A 20,170-nucleotide genomic window follows, 5' to 3' on the forward strand; every position below is an offset into this window, starting at 1 on the left:
AGGATTTTGCAAGAATAAATCTTCAAATTCGTCTTCAAAATTATGTAAATTAAGTATTTTAGTATTTGAAGTTTCAAAAAACATTTATTAATTTCTGATTTTATAAAACAGTTTTGAAAACTGGGTCTCACCGGATGGTTTGGCCGGAAAACTGTCGAAATGATTTAGTGTCCTGTATAAATAAATCATAGATGATAGAACTGGACTCAAGAAAAATTGATTAAAAAGAAAGTTAGAAAAACCAGAAAATCAGTCAAAAGAAGTAAAGAATTGGTCCACATTAGGTCATAAAAGTGTTTAATAAGATCTTTATCTTTTTCTTAAAAATGAAAAAAATCAACTCAAGGAGTTTATTATTTTCTTTATTTTAGACATAAACTTGTTATTATTAATAAATATTGTATTTTTTTTTATCAAAAATATTGTATTAGTTTAACCTTATATTATTTTCATTCCGGTATCACTTCAAAATGTTCTTCACAGATAAAATTACGTGTCTAAGTGTGTTTAGATTATAATATATGCTATATTTTAAAAAATAGTAATTTAAATGCTTTTGATCTATTTTTAAAATAAATATTTCTTAAAAAATGGTTAGCATGCTGTAATTCAATATTTAACAATATATTTGCTGAATTTTTTCATTAGCATGCTTTAATTCAATGTTAAACCAAATACTAGTGCTTTAAAAAAAAAAAACTAGTACTTGAAAAGATAAGACAGAAACAGAACACATGAGTAGGAATAGGATGCTTTGCAGATCGTGCTCATTTCTTAACTGTGAGAGATCCAAGCTCTTAAAATTTGATTTTCTAATTAGGATATATTAAAGTAAATGTTTTTTTTACAAGTTTTTAGTTTTTGGATTATGAATTGTACGACATTTTTTTAAAAAAAACTATAGGTAATCATTTCTTCTTTTTTTACGGAGTTGGAAGAAACTTTTTTTGTAAGAGTTGGAAGAGTTTGATTATTCTATGATAAAGCCACGTGGTATTTAGTGTGATAAATTATTATTTTTTTGTAACTAGTGTGATACATTATTAATTGACCGATATAATAATTGTGTGCCTAGCATATAAACCCAACTAACTTTAGCTATATTTGATGGAGTCCAATTTATTTCAAAGTTAGGTCCAATTTATTTCAAAGTTAGGTCCAATTTAATGTTGTAAGGTGCATATTTATTTATTTATTCATATGAATCAATAGGTAGTTTAGGTATATCTCTAAAAAAAATATTTCTAATCAATAATTAAAAACGAAATTTCTTATTTATATGATAATATCAAACGTTTTTGGGTCATTATTTTTTTCCTTTTTCTTTCATACCTCTCTTTTGATGTACTCATATTTCTCTCTTAATTTATTCTTACTTTTTTCTTTTTACAAAATTTATGCATAATACTAAATTATTAATACATGTAGAAAAAATATTTTATTCAATGAGAGACGTGTTCAAGTTCATTTTATGTAAGATTTTCTAAGACCAATAATATCACGTACTATAAGTGAGATTAATATTTGACTTAGTGGGTTAAAAAAACTCTCCAAAAATGTATTATTCCTCACCATAGAAATTAAACTAATTAGATTTGAAAGCAATTGTACGTCACTAACTGGTTAATGCATGTTTGAGTTAAAGATAATAAACTTTATTTTGAAATGTTTTTCATTTCGTAAGAGTTTGCAAGACAACCTTCATTTTATATTTATGAAAACTTGGTTTTAAACAAAATAGAAGTGTGTGAATGTACTTTTGACAGTAGCAAAAAATATTACGAAACTGAATTACTTTCCAAACTAAACTTAGAGCACTCCAAATCGAAATGGGAATCCAAACATAGCTTTACTCCTCTGTTCTTGCGGTACCTAATTTTGGTGATCCCATTCATTGAATGTAGAAATAATGGACAAAACTGCAACCCCTTGAGCATGCAAAACGTTTTGCGCTTTTCTTGTGTGGGAGTTTGTTGGCGTGTCACCACAAATATAGGCAAAAGGTGCTGCAACATTCTTATCAAAATCTTATCTACAATATTAACATATAAGAAAACTAAATTTATCTTTTAATACAATAGGAATTCAAATAGATTCAAATCTAAAAGATAAACTCCGTATCATGTGAAGTCTGTTGTCATCTTAGCCCAAATCAGTTTTGATTCTTATTACAAAATTACTAATTAAGGTAGTGCTTTGGACAATCACCAAAACTATTTGTAAACCGAGTATATACAACTTTTTACTCTGTAAAAAAAGTAAAGGAAAACATGAAAAAATTATTAAATGAAATTTGATACTTTATTTATTTATTTTAATGTAAGTTTAAGAGCATCTTTTAATTTATGATAAATTATCTTATATCATCACGTATCCATAATCTCCATTTATGGTGTACAATATAATTATAGATTCTCATGATTCTTATCATGAATCTCATGTAATAGATGTTTAATTTATAGTTAAAATTATTGCGACACTTATTTTAATATAAATCCAATAGATAAAAAACAAAAACAAACATCCTAATGTAAAAAAATTTAAGAGTTTCTTAGATTAACAATTATAAGAAACTCACATGACCTTAAAATCTATGATTCTCACATATAATAGATAATAGATAAATGATACTTTGATGTCTTAGAAGAGGAAAGAAACAAGATTTCATTCTTTTGACTATCATTTAAGGTTTCTTCTTGGTGCACTTTGATTTCTTGGAAGAGGAGAGAAACAAAATTTCACTCTCTTGACTATCATTTATGTTGGGGACCTTGTTTCAGGTTAGTGAATATTTAATCCTCTTTTATAACCATTACTTCCATCAAATTTCATATTTAGCTCAATTATAATTTAATCCCTAATTATTAATTATTTATTTATTAATCCCTACATAAATCAATTCACATTAATTCTAACACCTAATACTTTAACAAAATTACTTTTGCCTTTTTCATCAGGCTTCCGAACATGTAATTAATAAGATAATGCTACTATTGTTGATATAACTTTGTTGGTGGTGGTGATCCACGTTTTTTTCCTTCCCTCGTGTTGAAATATAGAAGGTAGAATGAAACCCTGCAGCCATTGCAGCCTGGTCAACTTTTGTGAGGTTGTTATATTATATATACTACCTCCACTCCACATTTCACGCTCCCATCACCCCCATTTATTTGAGTTGCTGATTGATGGTTCCTACTTTGGGGTTCATATATGTTTCAAGTTCTTGTGCAGAAACCTTTGTCACTGCACTCAAAATCTGCACTAGCTAGGTGGAACAGAAATGGCAGAGGATTGGAACCGCACGGCTCTTCTTGTGATCGATATGCAGGTACTTACTTTCCAATGTTATTGTTCTTAGCTAGTCCTTGTAACCGATGTTTTTGGAGAAATTAAGGTCTCTGTGTGTGTGTGTGTGTCTCTGCAGAAAGATTTTATAGAAGATTGGAGTCCTGTGGCACTAAAAGGAGGGAAAGACATTGTCCCAAATGTGATTAAGGCCGTGGAAGTTGCCAGGCAGCGTGGCATTCTCATAGTTTGGGTAATATCTAATAACACTCTTTCTCTGTCATGCCTTATCTATGGACTTTTTCTGAGTAACTTCATGCCAACACTTATGTGCTAATGGTCCTCAAGATGCCAATTTCTACTTACAAAAGGAAAAATGTTAAATTTTTATGTAAATATTCTGTTGGGGAAAGGTGGGGATAATGACTCAATTAAATAATTTTTTTCCCCTTGAAATGAAACAAGTTTCGATATGAATTACTTGTTTGCATGATGGGAGTGCAGTTGCTAGGAAAATTATTCTTGGATATCAGGAACCAATATGAAAATGTACACAATAAAGTTCTTTTTAGTTTTCACAATTCCATAGATTCTTGATTTTTAGTTTTTATTTATATATACTCTGATATGTACTCTGCATTTTGGATCAGAGTTTCCTTTTTTATTTGTCTTTGTGAACTTGAAGAGACATATTTCTCAATATGACAAGAAATTATTAAGTAGTCCAGGATGATCATTTATCTCCATGTAACACATAATTAAGTGTTATTAATTGTCTCTTTAAGTATATGTCATATTAAAATTAGCAGAGAGTATTGATATTTCTAGACTACCTAATAATTTATCTACCACAAAGGTGTTTTCCCCGGGCAATGCTCCTTATATCTTTAGCCACAGACATGCAGAGATGAAGAAAAAATAAATAAAAAATTCACTTACCAGACATCTCAAGAGAATAGTTCTATAATGGTTGAATAATGTGACTCACAATGTTTGCAGGTAGTACGCGAAAATGATCCCTTAGGAAGAGATGTTGAGCTCTTTCGTCGGCATCATTATACAGCAGGGAAAGTTGGACCAGCCAATAAAGGAAGCGAAGGTGCAGAATTAGTTGATGGATTAGTAATTAAAGAAGGGGATTATAAACTTGTGAAGACCAGGTTTAGTGCATTCTTTGCTACACACCTTCATTCTGTCCTTCAAGGAGCAGGAATTAATAATCTGGTGGTCACTGGTGAGTAATGCACAAAGTGAACTTGTATACTTACCGTTAGGAAGTCTCACATCTCACATCATGTGTCTCAATTCTAGAGATGTAGCTGAAATCTAACACTTACAAATTTATATTTATTTATATATTGACTTCATATAGCTTTATTTGTAGGTGTTCAAACTCCAAACTGTATCAGGCAAACTGTCTTTGATGCTGTATCATTGGACTATCAACCTGTGACTGTTATTGTTGATGCTACAGCAGCAGCTACACCTGATGTTCATCAAGGTATGTATTTTTCAAATTCTTAAGTTGATAGTGATTTCTGGATAGAATTTTATATGATTTTTTTTAAATGTCAATTCATTATTTTCTATTAGAGGAATGTAATCATACAAGTGGGGGTCATGTAACATGTTTGAGGACTCGAGGATATATTGCTATTCTAAGACAATTTCTTACATTATGACCAATATTTTTTATGGTTTCAGCCAATATGTTTGACATGAAAAACATTGGAGTTGCAACTCCAACATTACAAGAATGGAGCGAATCCAAAGCTTAATCTGTGGACCATGCAACTTTTAATTTGTACCTCGGGATGTTCGATTTCAAAGGTGTTGGTTGATGTTTTTGGCATGTTAAATTGTAACGTGAAGTGAACGTATATGTAATACTGCATTACCTGGTATTGTTGTTAGCTGCTCTGTAAAATGAATTTCGTTAATGATTTTTAAGAAATTTTAGTCAATAATAAAGTGTATTGTCTGTATTCTTCAATTTGAAAATGAAGTGAAACTCTTTTACTTCACTAGAATAATCTCTTCAAGTTAAAAAATACAGCAGTTATTTTCAATTTGCTTATATTGAAACACAATGTGATTTTATGACAAGAAAAGTCGGGAGCTTGTTGAGTGGATGAGTGGTGGCTGCTAATGAAATTTTAAGGTAAAAAAAAAACGTATTTAGTTATATATTTTAAGATAGAGTTTTTTTTTTTTTTTTGCTTTTGAAAATATATTGGATTAAAAATGAAAGAAATTTTTTTTGCGTTACTATGTTTTATTGAAAACTTTTTTTAGATTAAAAAAAGTTAAACATAAATTACTTTACTTTAAACTTATTTTTAATCAAAATTAATTTTATGAAATAAAAAAACTACAATTAAGTTGGGAAACGGTCATTCAAACACAAGTTGAATAACATTTCTTAAAAGGATTTTGCAAGATGATGAATTTTTTTGGTAGAGGTAAAGTTGATCTCTAAAACATAGAAAAGAATTGAAATTGAATATGGGGAGCACAAAATGGGAGATGGGCCTACGTTAGGTTTTATTAAAAGGAAAAAATTTGGATGCAATTTTAAATATTTTTAGTGTTGTTTTCTTATTAGAATTAGAGTATTTACAATTTTTTTATGAATTTGCTAATATATATTCATTTGTTTGTTTAGTTGAAATATATTAGCCAGTTATATTTATAAGTTATCTTAAAATAACTTGTTAACATATTTTAACTAAAAAATAAATACTTGTATGTTAGTAAAGCAAATACATGTAGACATTGACGGATTCAAATTCTAACTAAAAAAATAAATAAGTATATGTTAGTAAATAAATCGTAAAATGATTATATGAAAATTATTTTGATTTTTTCAGTCATTTTTGTTTCTTTGTGTAATGTTATAATAATAAAATTTCCTAATAATATGAATTAGTTAGTTTTTATTTTTTTCACAATTGCGTTGAAATTCTATTTTATCTTTCTTTTTTATATCAAAGAACTATTTCTATTTTTTCGTTGATAAATTATTTAATCATTTTGAAATTTACACATTTTATATATAACATAAATAATTCTATAATTTTTTTATACACAAAAAAAACTCGACAAACCAAAAAATATGTTTCTCCATTACATGAATCACATACACTAGTTATTATTAAATAGACGAATAAAGTTAAAAATGAATATATAATTAATAAAAACATAACATTTTTTTCTTTTCTCTAATTTATTTTAAAAATTTGTGTTACATTTATGTTTACATGAAAAACTTGTTGTGAAATCTTACTCCCTCCTATCTCGAATAATTGAAAGAAAAAAAAAAGAGATTCGTGTACTTAAATAATACTAGGTACTAAATACAAACTAGTTTTCTTAATTAACATAAATTTCTTTAATTATTCTTAAACTAGTCTCTTAATTATGATTTAAATAATTTACAATTATAATTATAAGAATTTAATTTTGAATTAAATACATTTTTTATTGTTGTAATTTAAATTTTTATTTTAATTCTTAATATTGTATTTTTTTTATTTTAATCCTTATAAAATATATTTATTTTATTTTTTATATTTAAAGTATTTTAGATAATAAAAAATTTAATTTTTAAAACTATATAAAATACTTTAAGATGAAAAATAAAATAAACATATTTCACAAATAAAAAAAAAGGATGAAATGCTGAAGTGAAGGTATGAAAAAAGTATTTAAAGTTTAAATCTTTAATTTTACAAATTCTTACCGTACCGAACAATCAATTATTAGAACACATTGTTATCAATACATTCAAATTGAGACAACACTTGATAATCTGAAGCCTTTATGATGGGAGCATAGAAGAGAGGGTTTGTTGGCCATTGATGACTATTGAGTTGAGGGTCTGATAGAAGGAGGTGGCAAGCTGTGGCGAGTAGATGGAGATGTGTGTCATTTGTACTAAGTCTTTGTTGTTGCATTAGGAAAAGGGTTGAAGAAGGAAACTCCAACAGTAGCTGATCAATGGAGATGGAAGTAGAACTTTCTTCAGCTCAACCCAAAATGGGTTCTCAGCTTATTTCCCAACCCCAAAGGTGTGGTAAGGGTGGCCTCGTTACCATGCCTTTTATCATAGGTTTGTGTCCCTCAACCTCGGACTATGTTTTTCTCAGATCCTGTTAGATTTGGGTGTTGACTTTATCTGAATGAATGGCAGCGAATGAAGCACTTGCGAGGGTGGCAACTTTGGGGCTTCTACCCAATATGATATTGTATTTGATGGGAAACTACAATCTTCATTTAGGCAAAGCTACCAAGATACTCCTCTTATCAGTTGCCACCACCAATTTCATGCCTCTTCCCGGTGCCTTCATTTCTGATTCTTATCTGGGTCGCTTTCTCGCTGTTGGTTTAGGTTCCTTCATTACTTTCCTGGTAAGTATAAGCTATTCCTTTTCCCTCACCACAATCACCATGTCATGTCATTCTCTAAATTTAACTTCCATATATTTCATTATGAACACAATCTTAGCGTTTCAATTTCCCTTTCTATTTTGGGGAAAAAATCATTCAGTCCATTGGGTTACAAGACATTCAAATTAGATTTTTTTTTATCAGCAATGTTAATTGTTAGTTTGTTAATTTTTGTTAGCAGGAGGGATTGAACCCGCGACCTTTCCCTCCTTTCCTTCTTTCTTAACTACCCAACCAACCTTATGTCTCCTGACATTAAAATTAGTTATCAATGTAGTGCCTCATGGTTGGCAAATAACAAAGTTTCTTAAGCATGTGGTCCTGGGTTCGATCCCTAGGATTATGTGTATGGAAAAGAAAATGTCTGTTGGGAGAGATGAGTCCCTCAAAATTAAACTGGCTCAAAGAAGAATGGAATACCCTTGGTTCACCCAGAAAAAAAGACATTCAAATTAGTCATTACTCATTAGTTGATTTAGATGTTCTCAGAGTAATTCAGTATTTGTTAAATGATGACCTGACATTTAGTTATTGTTGTTAAAAGTTAGTTTAGATTCTGTTAGTTAATGTTTTAAAAAAGAAAGTTGACTTTTTGGTAACAGGGAATGGCACTGTTGTGGCTAACAGCCATGATCCCACAGGCACGGCCTCCGGCTTGCAATTCTCAAAGTGAAAGATGTGAATCAGCAACACCTGGGCAAATGGCAATGTTAATCTCTTCCCTTGCTCTCATGTCCATTGGAAATGGTGGCCTTTCATGTTCCCTGGCCTTTGGTGCTGACCAGGTGAATAGAAAAGGTAACCCCAATAATCAAAGGGCCTTGGAGATGTTCTTCAGCTGGTACTATGCTTCGTCAGCGATATCAGTCATAATTGCCTTCACTGGAATTGTATATATCCAAGATCATCTTGGATGGAAATTGGGTTTTGGAGTTCCAGCAGCACTTATGTTCTTGTCCACTTTTTTCTTCTTTTTGGCTTCTCCACTTTATGTAAAGAATAAAACACACAGCAACTTGCTCACTGGCTTTGCACGTGTGATTGTTGTAGCCTATAAGAACAGGAAACTTCGATTACCACATAAGATCTCAGATGGAATGTATCATCGTAACAAGGACTCTGATCTAGTTGTTCCATCTGATAAACTAAGGTTGAATCACATATTCACACTACCCACATTGTTATCTTCTGCTTACTCACTGGATTAAATAATATTGAACTTCTGGTGGTGTTGTTTTTTCTAGGTTTCTGAATAAAGCTTGCTTCATTAAAGACTCAGAAAAAGATATAACCTCTGATGGGTCAGCTTCAAATCCGTGGAGTCTCTGTACAGTTGATCAAGTAGAAGAACTAAAAGCTATTATTAAAGTTATTCCCATGTGGTCTACGGGGATCTTGATGTATCTTAACATTGGAGGCTCTTTTGGATTGCTGCAAGCTAAATCCCTTAACCGACATATCACTCCAAATTTCGAAGTTCCAGCTGGTTCTATGAGCGTAATCATGATATTTACAATATTTATTTGGATAGCTCTTTATGATCGTCTCATTATTCCTCTAGCATCGAAGATCAGAGGCAAACCAGTTAGGATCAGTGCCAAGAGAAGAATGGGACTTGGGTTGCTTTTCTCTTTTCTGCACTTGGTAACTGCTGCAATGGTTGAGACTATAAGGCGAAGGAGAGCAATTAGTGAGGGACATGTTAACGACACACATGCAGTGTTGAATATGTCTGCAATGTGGCTCTTCCCTCAACTTTGCTTGGGTGGCATAGCTGAAGCATTCAATGCAATAGGCCAAAATGAGTTCTATTACACCGAGTTTCCTAAGACTATGTCGAGCATTGCTTCTTCCCTTTTTGGACTAGGAATGGCTGTAGGATACGTGTTATCTTCTTTGGTATTCAGTGTTGTGGAAAAGGTTACTTCAAGAGGGGGAAAAGATGGATGGGTTTCAGATAACATTAACAAGGGTCGTTTCGACAAGTACTACTGGCTTCTTGCCACACTCAGTGCTGTTAATGTACTGTATTATCTAGTATGCAGTTGGATTTATGGACCAACTGCTGATCAAGAATCAAAGGTAACTGAAGAAAATGGTTCCAATGAGGAAGAATTGCCATTAATTTAATCCAGGACTGAGGGTCAGTTTGATAATGTATCTCAGGTTAGTGAGGAAATTTTAAGAACTTCATCACATAAACTGTAACTGATTTAGATGAGTTTTGGTGTTTCAATAACAAAAATAAACGAAAGATTCTTGTTAAGGAGCCTCGCCCTCGATTCCTATGTGGGTCATCCATAAACAATCCTTTTTGTGATAGCTGAAATTGAACAATCATGAATTGAATTGAATTCTGTTCTACTTTATAATTAGGCAACTGAAACCGGTAGTTGATATTGTACCAGGCACCTATCTGGCCAAGCAATTTAAATATTATAAGCTCACATACTTTGAAGTGAACTAACTTGTATCATAATCATTTAAAATTAATTATAATAGAACCAAATTTTTTAATAACTTTTTTAGCACCTGTAAAAAAATCTAATAGTTCTAATGAATATTTGTGTAAAAGATTAATTAAAATAGATTTAAATATATTTTTGATTCATGTAATTTAACGTTTTTTTTATTTTTGTTTCTTCAAAATATTATTTTTTATTTTAGTTCTTATAAAATATAATTGTTTTGTTTTTTATCTTTAAAATGTTTTAGATGATACCTTTTTATTGTTCAAAGCATTTTTTTTTTACTATGTAAAGTACTATCTAAAAATATTTGGAAGACGGAAAATAAAATAAACACATTTTGAAAGAACTAACATTAAAAAATTATAAGAACAAAAATAATATTAAATTACAAGATAAAAATATATTTAAGGCATCGAATCAGCATTCTTGATATTATTTTTTATTTAAAGAATTAATCGTTAATGGTACTACATCTTCCTAAAAGCTTTTTTTAAAAAAAATATATCTTCCTAAAAGCTAATAATGTGAACACCAACGTTAGTCGTATTCAAAGTGATAATCGGGCGGTTTCTATTCTCTTATAGTTATACTTTTACCAACCGTCTTTGCCTCTTCAGTAATATAGTGAGCATCTTGAAGATGAATGCCCAAGTGACAAACGTACTATAATTTTGCTTTTCAAACACAAAATACAAAGACAGTAACTATGATCACAAGATTCCAAAACACTAGCTAAATTACAAAGGTGCTTTCACGTCCTTTTCATAAAGTTGTAGGTAAAGTAGACTTCTCTTTTCCAGTAGTTTTATATTTATAAATGATATTTGTAGTAGCAATACAGTCTTTAGATTATTTTTTAAATAAAAATAATTATATTAAATAACTTAATTAAAGTTAATTTCTTTTATTTTTTACTTTAAATTAATTCTAAATTTAAAGAAGAAATAAGAATTTTCAAAAGTCAAAAAGGTTTATTAAATAATTAAATTGAATTAATGGCATTCGGGGGAACTAATTGTTGACTGAGGGTCGATTTATCTTGATGATTGAGGGAAAAAGAAAGCCTCAACACATGTGACTTGGTATTGTGCAAAAATAATGTAATGGAGAGGCAGATTGTTTAGCAAAACTTGCTTTTAATTTTTTTTCGAAATGTTTTGGATGAAGAATTATCCTTATTAGAGATAATTGAAAATGAAACGGAATTTATATATATCCAAAACAGAATGTAATCAAGGAATATATATATATATATATATATATATATATATATATATATACGCGATAGAAATAATTGATTTCATCCATAAGATACACAACGAATTTATTAGATTTTCTTAAGGGAATTTAGTAGATTTTTTTAAGAAATAGTTACTTTAAAAAAATTAAGTTCAACCAAACATATATAGTGTAATAATCAATGCATTTCAATATCATTTAACATTTATAAATATTTGTAGTTGTAAAAAGTCGAAAAAAATTGTCTGCATAAAAAAGGAAATCGTACACAAATTCCATGTTAGTATTTAAAAAAAACATTAATTTTACAATTTTTATTTGTTTACTATAACTTAAAATTAAGCTACACTGATTTGATCAAAAAGTCAAAATTTGAATAACGAGTAATAACTTCACTTGTGCAAGTAATGCCAGGGTGGGCATCTTAATAGGTAATAATAATTTTTCACCATTATATTAATCTTGTTTTCTTTTTACTGAAATTGTATTAATCTTGTTATCATAGGTTATTTCACATCAGATTAATCTTGCTATAAATGCATATATAAATATATTCTTTTGCATGCTGACAAATATGCAATTGCCAACTTGATGCAATCTTTAAGCTCCGTCTGTATGTCATTTGCCCCATTTTAGGCGTGCAGTCTGAAACCAAAAGGATAAAAAGCTGAACCAACAAGTTTAAACACAGTTTTGATAGATGATTAGGTTTCTTAACAGAAATTTGATTTCTTTATCATGTTTATGAAAAAATATATATATTTTAATGATTTTTACGCGTTAAAGTTTAGTTTTATGACTTTTAATTTTGGGATCTTGTTTCCAAAATAATAATAATAATAATAATAATAAGCTGGAAACTTGGAATACGCGCATTTATTTGACATTGACCCCAAATCATGCATTAATTGTTCAGTGTTTCTGAATAGTTAGCCAATTCGTTCGGCTGGTATATAATGCAGCTTCACTGTAACGAACGAATAGTAGTTAAAAACTAAGAATATAATATATTAAATTTTTTAAAGTGCTTTATATTAAGAAATCATTTTCTATTTTCAATACACAATGTGCTTTAAAAATACAGTATTTATGTAAAATTTATGAAGTACTCTACAGTACTATAATAAACACATAGGTGTGCATTTTTTTAAATTTTTTATCTTAACTACAAGAATCATTGGCCCATTTTCAAATTATTAATCGTTAATTCTTTTGGCAAATGTTAACTATTACATTTTTTTGAAGATCAGATTTTATTAAAAACATGTCATTATTTTTTGCTGATTTTTTTATTAAAAACATGCCATTAATACACTTCTGTTAGGATTTCTAGTGAATTTCAATACAAACTTTTCAATACACCATTGATTAATTAGAAGAATTCATTTCTTTTTTATACTCTTTATTTATTGTAAAGTTTATAAATGAGAGACTCACTTACTTTTATACATTTATTACTCCCTTCACCCCATAATAATTATTGTACAAGAAAAATAAATTTGTTTTAAAATAATTATCTTTATAACTTGAATGAAATATTAATTTTTTTCTATTTATATCTCTTATAATATTAATGATATGGACTAAAAAATAACAATAAAACTAATTTTGTAAATTTGTTATTTTTTTATTTATTTATTAATTTTTCTTGATCACTAAAAAATAACTAAGACAACAATTACATTAAGACGGAGGGAGTAATTTATTAATAATTTAAATTAATGATATTATTAATTAAAATTAACTAACTTAATTATTTTAATTCATATCAATTAATTGATTGATTGATTATTTCTTACATGTAACTGCTGCATTTATATATGTAACGCATACATTGTGAATATCGTGGGACATTGATAGATAGCATAATATCGTGGGACAGTGATGATTTCTCACATGGTACGCTGGAGTTCTATATTATATTTTTATTAATTAGCATAAAGTATAGACAGAGATCGGAAGCTGTGACATCTTTCTTAGCTTCATGGAGAGTACTGCTAGTATTTAAGGGCTCTGTGTGTTTTCTTTCTTTGCATTATGAAGGAGGCAACAATGGAGAAGGAAATGGAGCTTTGTACAAGTGAAGTGGAAATGGCTTCTCAACACAGTCCACAACCACAGAAGAAAAAGGGTGGTATTGTTACCATGCCTTTCATCATGGGTATACACTTTGTTTTGTTCCTCATAATAACAAAGAAAAACATGGATTTGGTTTGGTGTTTTTTTTTTTATGGGTAAATGTTAATTGTTAGTTTTTGTTAGAAGGAATGATTGAACCCATGACCTTGCACTCCTTCCTTTTCTTTCTTAACCGCCCGACCAATCTTACCTTATATCTCCTATTTGGTTTGGTGATGGATTCTCATTGTTTTTGGTTTTGGTTGTGTTTGCAGCAAATGAAGCACTTGCAAGCGTGGCGAATATCGGTCTTCAGCCGAACATGATATTGTATTTGATGGGGAGTTACAGGTTTCATTTAGCCAAAGCAACTCAGGTGTTTCTGTTATCCTCTGCAACAAGCAATCTCACGCCACTCATAGGTGCTTTCATTGCTGATTCTTGTCTTGGTCGATTCCTAGCTGTTGGGTTAGGTTCTGCCATCTCTTTCCTGGTACTTTCTTTTCAGATTCCTTTCTGCCTTTTCTCTTCTGAATTCTGTTAAACACCACTAAGATCACTGTTATGTACAATGGTTTAGATTGACTTAGTCTGTTAGACACACATCATAGTATAAATATGAATATATTAGAAATAATTCATCATCTTTTATTGTATTAATATTGTTGTGCATGTGAGGGATAAATTTCGAAGAAATTTTCAACCAATAGATTATGAATAAATTAATGTGAACTTGATATCATTCTTTAACTCAAAATTTAAAAGGTTCATGTTTATGAGTATTTTTTATGAAATATTTTATGGTAATCGTCTTGTACTTGAACTCTATGAACTTTGGGCTCATTAAGTTGGAATAACTTGTATCTCATCTCAAATTTCTGATAAATTCACAATTCTAGTGTTCAGTTTAAGGAGCTTCACTTGTCCTTTTCTCATCCAATTATTCTCAAAAGTAGTAATAAGGAAAAATCAGTTGCTTTTTTAGCAGTGCGGAACAAAATGCACCGATAACTTTTTTACTTCTCGTGACACAAAAGTGGCTTTATGCACCCTACGGTTTCACAAAAAACAGCTGAGACGATTGGAGAATGTATGTAGTTTTTTCTTCAATGTTGCTATCTTTAAGTAAGCTTTGCTCTACAAGGAAGTGGTTACTTTTTTGTGGCTTTATGCACTCTACGGTTTAAAAGAAAAAAAAAAACAAAAAACAGCTGTGATAATTGGAAAATGTTTGTAGTTTTCTTCAATGTTGCTATCTCTAAGTAAGCTTTGCTCTGCTCGGAAGTGGTTACTTTTGTTCGTTTAGTAATGATCAATTGTAATTTATTGATGGAAATAACTTCTTTTTTTCTTCTATTCTTTCTGTTGGCGGAGGGAGGATTTTCTGAGAGAATTAACTAACATAGAGTTGGCCACTTTTTTGTTGAAAGTTAAGCACCACAAGAGCAGAATTCATCTAATGAAGGTGGATATGTATAGGATTTAAAATTATAGTTGTGATCATAATTATTGTTTTGTCACGATCTTTGATATTATGGAAAGGAAAATAGTATTTGTTACGAAAACAAATTTCTTTATAAGTGCACGACAATTGTCCATTTTACTTCTGTGCAATTCCCGTGGTTTTGCTTTTGTAATAATAAATAACATCACTGTTTCTTGAAACCGTAAACATATTTGATTGCATCGAGTTTATTGGATATCAAAATCTGTGATTCTGCTATCTTTCGTCTTTACGAAAGTAACCCATAATCCTTTAGAGATATGATGTAATGGGAAAGAGGCATCTAAGGTTCATTACTTTTGAATATTATATAAATTTATAGATGAATGTTAATCGGTGTCTTTAAGATATTGGTTAAGGAATTAAAATGAGAAATATTTTTATTGGGATGGATAGAATTATACCACCCATGATTTTTTTACGTTCTTTTATAATGTTCATAATAAATATTTTTTTTAGTTCTTTAACTAATACCATAAAAACACTGACTAGTAACACTCAAATCTATAAGAAAGAAAATACTTTTATAGCAAGAAATTAAGAAATATTTAGTTCTGTTTTTTAAGAAAGAAATATTTAGTTTTGTTGCACTTGCACATTAGTTATGAACAAACTTCATGGCATTTACTAGTCCTCTGAAAATTCATAGGTTATTGGCATGGTCTGTGTAGTTGTCCCTTCCACTTAGTTCCAGTTTAAGAGTTGTAACTCGTAAGTCGTATATGGTTTGAGATTTGTTTATACTTTTATGATGAAACAAGAATGAATAGTGCAACTTTATTAGAGACTAGAAGTTATTTTCTTCATATAATATTGAAATGCCTAATCGATGATTATTCCACTGGACCTCCATTATATATTTGCATAAACAGAAATGTGAAGCCAGAAGCCACTTCACATATGATAAAATATAAATTCACAACTATACAATATTTTCAACGTATAAGTGACATATAAAGAGATAAATAAGCTATCCTGAATCCTGATGCATGAAATACAAGACAATCTTAACATTTTTTATATTTTTAATGTACTAATAGTCTAACACTAAATACAAACCTGTTTCACATTCTTTTCTGTTATCTGTAAAACTTGATCAGACTTGAGGGCTACAAGACATTCAAAATAATAAAGTTAAAATGAGTTAATTTTATTAAAACTTTATCATTTTGGTAACAGGGAATGGCACTCTTGTGTCTAACAGCGATGATCCCACAGTCTCGGCCTCCTCCTTGCAACCCTGCAACTGAAAGATGTAAACCAGCAACAGCTGGCCAAATGGCAATGTTAATCTCTTCCTTTGCTCTCATGTCGATTGGAAATGGTGGCCTTTCATGCTCCATCGCATTTGGCGCAGACCAGGTGAATAAAAAAGATAACCCCAACAACCAGAGGGCCTTAGAAACATTTTTCAGCTGGTATTATGCTTCTACAGCTTTTTCTGTCATAATTGCCCTCACAGTCATAGTATATATCCAAGATCATTTTGGATGGAAAGTAGGTTTTGGAGTTCCAGCAGCACTTATGTTCATGTCCACTTTCTTCTTCTTTCTTGCTTCTCCGCTTTATGTAAAGAATAAAATACAAGGCAGCTTAATCACTGGCTTAGCACAAGTAATTGTCGTGGCCTATAAGAACCGGAAGCTTCCTTTACCACCTAGGAACTCAGCTGAAATGTACCATCATAGGAAGGACTCTGATCTTGTTGTTCCTACTGACAAACTAAGGTTGACCACACTCATTATTATCATGTTTTGCTTATTCACTGAATGAAAAAATTCCGAACTTCTGACAATGCTTTGTTTTCTAGGTTTCTGAATAAAGCTTGCATCATCAAAGATATAGCCTCTGATGGATCAGCTTCAAATCCGTGGAGTCTCTGCACAATAGATCAAGTGGAAGAACTAAAAGCTATTATTAAAGTTATTCCACTGTGGTCTACAGGGATCATGATGTCAGTTAACATTGGAGGCTCGTTTGGAATACTGCAAGCTAAATCCCTCAACAGACATATCACTTCACACTTTGAAATTCCAGCAGGTTCTTTTTCTGTAGTAATCGTATTTATGGTATTCATATGGGTGGCTCTTTATGATCGTGTCATTATTCCTATAGCATCAAAGCTCAGAGGCAAACCAGTTAGGATCAGTGCCAAGAGAAGAATGGGAATTGGGTTGGTTTTCTCTTTTCTCCACTTGGCAACTGCAGCTATTGTGGAGAATACAAGGCGAAGGAGAGCAATCAGGGAGGGACATATTGATGACACAAATGCAGTGTTGAATATGTCTGCAATGTGGCTTGTTCCTCAACTTTGCTTGTCAGGCATGGCTGAAGCATTCAATGCTATAGGCCAAAATGAGTTTTATTACACTGAGTTTCCAAGAACTATGTCAAGTATTGCTGCTTGCCTTTTTGGACTTGGAATGGCTGCAGGAAATGTGTTATCTAGTTTGATATTCAGCATCGTGGAAAATGTTACTTCAAGGGGAGGAAAGCAAGGATGGGTTTTAGATAATATTAACAAGGGTAGTTATGACAGGTACTACTGTGTTCTTGCTTCACTGGCTGCTGTTAATATACTGTATTATCTAGTGTGCAGTTGGGCTTATGTACCCACAGTTGATCAACTATCCAATGTTTCTGACGAAAATAATTCAAATGAGAAAGTATTAATTCAATTGGGCAATATGAGCCAGGTAGATCTTAGTGAAGGATTTGGGTCAAATGAGAAAAGAGTTAACTAGATTTGACAATGAATAGGGGATCCTGTTGAAAAGGTATTCAAGATTAGTGAAAACAATGACTCAAAGGAGGAAAAGTTAACTGAACTACAGGTTCACAATAAAAAGGAAAAAGGAAGGATTTGTGCAGAAGACCCGATGATTGCCTAGTTGAGATGTTGAACTTAGTAAGACATACACTACTTGGATAGCCATATTTATATTTTCATGTTTTGATTAGTAGTAGATGCAGATATCAACAGGCTATTAATGTGTATCTGTAAACTGTAAGCTGTGTTGGTATGCCAATATGTATATTTGCTCCATAGTAAATTGTTATTCTAAAATGTTGCAAACGATACAATTTGATCTGAGAATACTCTCAGTGATCTTGAAATATACAGATAATTAAAACCACAGATGAAAAAAAAATGTTTTTTTAAGTATCCTCTGATTGATGAATTTCTAAAATGACAGTGGGGACTCTGGTGGCCACAGTAACCTTGTACCCAATGATCATTTCCACAGACGATATCCTTCCATGATTCCAAATATTATTGATTCATCGACTCAAAAAACTAGATAATGGTTCACTTTACTTTTAGTGCATTAAGGAAAAATATATATGATTCACTGTATAAAAGTAATGTCTACTTTAATGGAAAGAGTATCAACCAGATCAACTACTCGGTTTATTTAATTATTCATCATTGTCGTTATTATTAGTAGTAATAGTTGTCCTTATTATCATTGTTGTTGCAGTAATTGCAATGACTTTGAATGAATATATAAGAACTGTTAACAAACTAACTAATTGGTTTAATAAACTTGGCAAAAAAAAATAATGTAGAGGAAGCACTGAATTTACTCGTCTGGGATCCTAGTAATAAAACACCGGAGTAGTTAGAGTTTACTTGCTGGGTGTTTTGGATTCTTTCTAGCTACCATCCACAGCTTTCCAAGAGCAACCAATTCTCCATTATGCTTTTTCCTGACTTCCACAATCACAGAAATCAACTCATCCTTCTTTCTTATAACCTTTGCCTCCACTTCAACCTCTTCCTATTGTTAAAAAGTAAATTAGACATGCCAAAAAAACAAACTAAATTTTGGTACAATGAATGAAACAATTAGACTCAAGGCTATAAATTTCTTCACAAACACCAAAGATATTACATGAAATGAAGACTACCTGAACCTTTGCCGTTGAGTAGAATGAGATACTTAAATCAAGAGTAACCTGGTGACACGAGGTAATGGAGTAGGAGGCAAAACTTGCAAGCATGTCAACTAATGTTGTTATGGCACTGGCATGCCAATTTCCATTTTCATCCTATAGACATAGAAAGCAAAAATCTTTATGAAAGAGAAACATAAATGCTCCAAGTAAGAGGAGAATCAGATTATTATAAATTTATTACCAACAAGCCACTGTGTATGATCAAGTCACAAAGGATGAAACCTTTGTGTGCCTTTACTAGCCGGATACCCTTTGTGGTGGAAGTCTCTAACTGTTGACCTTTAGTCCCATCTGACAGGCCTTTTATCCATTTCTGGATCACTTCAAGAGAGGGATCTTCCATCTCTTTCTCAACCATGCCCACAAACCAGAGAGAAACAGAAACTTTCTGAGTTTCACTTCATCACTCTTTCTTCAGGGTGTATCAGATGGGGTGACAACTGAAAAGTGAAACCTTGTTTACTCACCCAAAAAAAAACGTGAAACCTTGTTTTATAACAAAGTCACAATACTTTCAACCAATAAAATAAGGTCTATCTACAACACCACCCCAGTTGAGGAACAACACACTACGAACCAATGGAGATATCACCAAAGCAGAGCATATACACAGATAAAATCTATACTCATACATATTTGGGATTTGTTGAAATCAATAACAGAGATGAATATGAAAATAATAACAGCAAGTGTAATTGAAATACAATTGCAAAAGATCCATACCTTAGTGACAGAGGGAATTGAAGCTGAGAGGTTGTCGTTCTCCAAGTTGCTACCAAAACAGAGATTAATAGAAATATGTATACTGGTTGGTTGTTGCAGAACAAAAAAGAAGACAAATTATATTTCAGAAGCAATCGATAAACACTACAAGTTGTAGATTTGATGAAGACATTTATCAAATAGAAAAGAGAATGCGCAAATGAGCAAAAGATCCTATGAACAAGTAACCAGACCGGCAATAAAAAAGAAGCGAAAATGATCCAAGTTTATGGGACACTGCCAGATTTAGTTGAAAGAATTGTTTGTGTAAAATAAGATACAATAGGATGGAATCGTGGAACATATACCATTTTCCTCGCATTTTAATTCTGCTTTTCCAAACATTTTTTTATTGGATGAAATCCATATGGTGAAATATTGT

At 31.0% G+C, this 20,170-nt stretch overlaps 4 protein-coding genes across 6 annotated transcripts; 3 read left to right on the forward strand and 1 right to left on the reverse strand.

The window, feature by feature from the left end:
- The first annotated feature begins 3,152 nt into the window (after positions 1 to 3,152).
- Positions 3,153 to 5,110, forward strand: LOC100499982 (uncharacterized). Its single transcript, NM_001248234.2, has 5 exons — positions 3,153 to 3,328; positions 3,425 to 3,538; positions 4,285 to 4,519; positions 4,670 to 4,786; positions 4,990 to 5,110. Exons 1-5 carry the CDS (start codon positions 3,281 to 3,283, stop codon positions 5,061 to 5,063), a joined length of 588 nt encoding a protein of 195 aa, NP_001235163.1. The 5' UTR covers positions 3,153 to 3,280; the 3' UTR covers positions 5,064 to 5,110.
- A 1,912-nt stretch (positions 5,111 to 7,022) lies between these two features.
- LOC100807986 (protein NRT1/ PTR FAMILY 1.2) lies at positions 7,023 to 10,000 on the forward strand. The gene is made up of 4 exons (XM_003531619.5): positions 7,023 to 7,396; positions 7,478 to 7,695; positions 8,337 to 8,884; positions 8,979 to 10,000. The coding sequence occupies exons 1-4, from the start codon at positions 7,285 to 7,287 to the stop codon at positions 9,862 to 9,864; spliced, it is 1,764 nt and encodes a 587-aa protein (XP_003531667.1). The 5' UTR covers positions 7,023 to 7,284; the 3' UTR covers positions 9,865 to 10,000.
- A 3,291-nt stretch (positions 10,001 to 13,291) lies between these two features.
- LOC100808510 (protein NRT1/ PTR FAMILY 1.2) lies at positions 13,292 to 18,133 on the forward strand. Of its 2 annotated transcripts, XM_041018302.1 has the most exons (6): positions 13,292 to 13,343; positions 13,488 to 13,605; positions 13,838 to 14,055; positions 16,246 to 16,793; positions 16,877 to 17,106; positions 17,182 to 18,133. In XM_041018302.1, the coding sequence occupies exons 1-6, from the start codon at positions 13,329 to 13,331 to the stop codon at positions 17,808 to 17,810; spliced, it is 1,758 nt and encodes a 585-aa protein (XP_040874236.1). In that variant the 5' UTR covers positions 13,292 to 13,328; the 3' UTR covers positions 17,811 to 18,133. The 2 variants fall into 2 exon arrangements, with proteins under 2 accessions (XP_040874236.1, XP_003531668.2); XM_003531620.5 differs by having other exon boundaries at positions 16,877 to 18,133.
- Positions 18,134 to 18,477: 344 nt separating this feature from the next.
- LOC100809050 (Acyl-coenzyme A thioesterase PaaI domain-containing protein) lies at positions 18,478 to 20,057 on the reverse strand. 2 transcript variants are annotated; one of them, XM_014778367.3, is made up of 5 exons: positions 19,983 to 20,057; positions 19,750 to 19,831; positions 19,208 to 19,466; positions 18,979 to 19,119; positions 18,478 to 18,848 (listed from the first exon to the last, which is right to left on the reverse strand). In XM_014778367.3, the coding sequence occupies exons 3-5, from the start codon at positions 19,382 to 19,384 to the stop codon at positions 18,690 to 18,692; spliced, it is 477 nt and encodes a 158-aa protein (XP_014633853.1). In that variant the 5' UTR covers positions 19,385 to 19,466; positions 19,750 to 19,831; positions 19,983 to 20,057; the 3' UTR covers positions 18,478 to 18,689. The 2 variants fall into 2 exon arrangements, with proteins under 2 accessions (XP_014633853.1, NP_001240118.1); NM_001253189.2 differs by having other exon boundaries at positions 19,750 to 20,001.
- Between the last annotated feature and the right edge of the window lie 113 nt (positions 20,058 to 20,170).

This window comes from Glycine max, chromosome 8, assembly GCF_000004515.6.
Source record: "Glycine max cultivar Williams 82 chromosome 8, Glycine_max_v4.0, whole genome shotgun sequence".
Classification (NCBI taxonomy): domain Eukaryota; kingdom Viridiplantae; phylum Streptophyta; class Magnoliopsida; order Fabales; family Fabaceae; genus Glycine; species Glycine max.

Coding starts and splice junctions, on each gene's coding strand:
- LOC100499982 (NM_001248234.2), top strand. CDS start 3,281: ATGGCAGAGGATTGGAACCGCACGGCTCTTCTTGTGATCGATATGCAG. Junction 3,539..4,284: donor GTGGCATTCTCATAGTTTGG/GTAATATCTAAT, acceptor CAATGTTTGCAG/GTAGTACGCGAAAATGATCC. Junction 4,787..4,989: donor TACACCTGATGTTCATCAAG/GTATGTATTTTT, acceptor TTATGGTTTCAG/CCAATATGTTTGACATGAAA.
- LOC100808510 (XM_003531620.5), top strand. Junction 14,056..16,245: donor GTTCTGCCATCTCTTTCCTG/GTACTTTCTTTT, acceptor TTTTGGTAACAG/GGAATGGCACTCTTGTGTCT. Junction 16,794..16,876: donor GTTCCTACTGACAAACTAAG/GTTGACCACACT, acceptor TTTGTTTTCTAG/GTTTCTGAATAAAGCTTGCA.
- LOC100809050 (XM_014778367.3), bottom strand. CDS start 19,384: ATGGTTGAGAAAGAGATGGAAGATCCCTCTCTTGAAGTGATCCAGAAA. Junction 19,120..19,207: donor TCATACACAGTGGCTTGTTG/GTAATAAATTTA, acceptor CTATGTCTATAG/GATGAAAATGGAAATTGGCA. Junction 18,849..18,978: donor ACTCAACGGCAAAGGTTCAG/GTAGTCTTCATT, acceptor TTTTAACAATAG/GAAGAGGTTGAAGTGGAGGC.
- LOC100807986 (XM_003531619.5), top strand. CDS start 7,285: ATGGAGATGGAAGTAGAACTTTCTTCAGCTCAACCCAAAATGGGTTCT. Junction 7,397..7,477: donor TACCATGCCTTTTATCATAG/GTTTGTGTCCCT, acceptor AATGAATGGCAG/CGAATGAAGCACTTGCGAGG. Junction 7,696..8,336: donor GTTCCTTCATTACTTTCCTG/GTAAGTATAAGC, acceptor TTTTGGTAACAG/GGAATGGCACTGTTGTGGCT.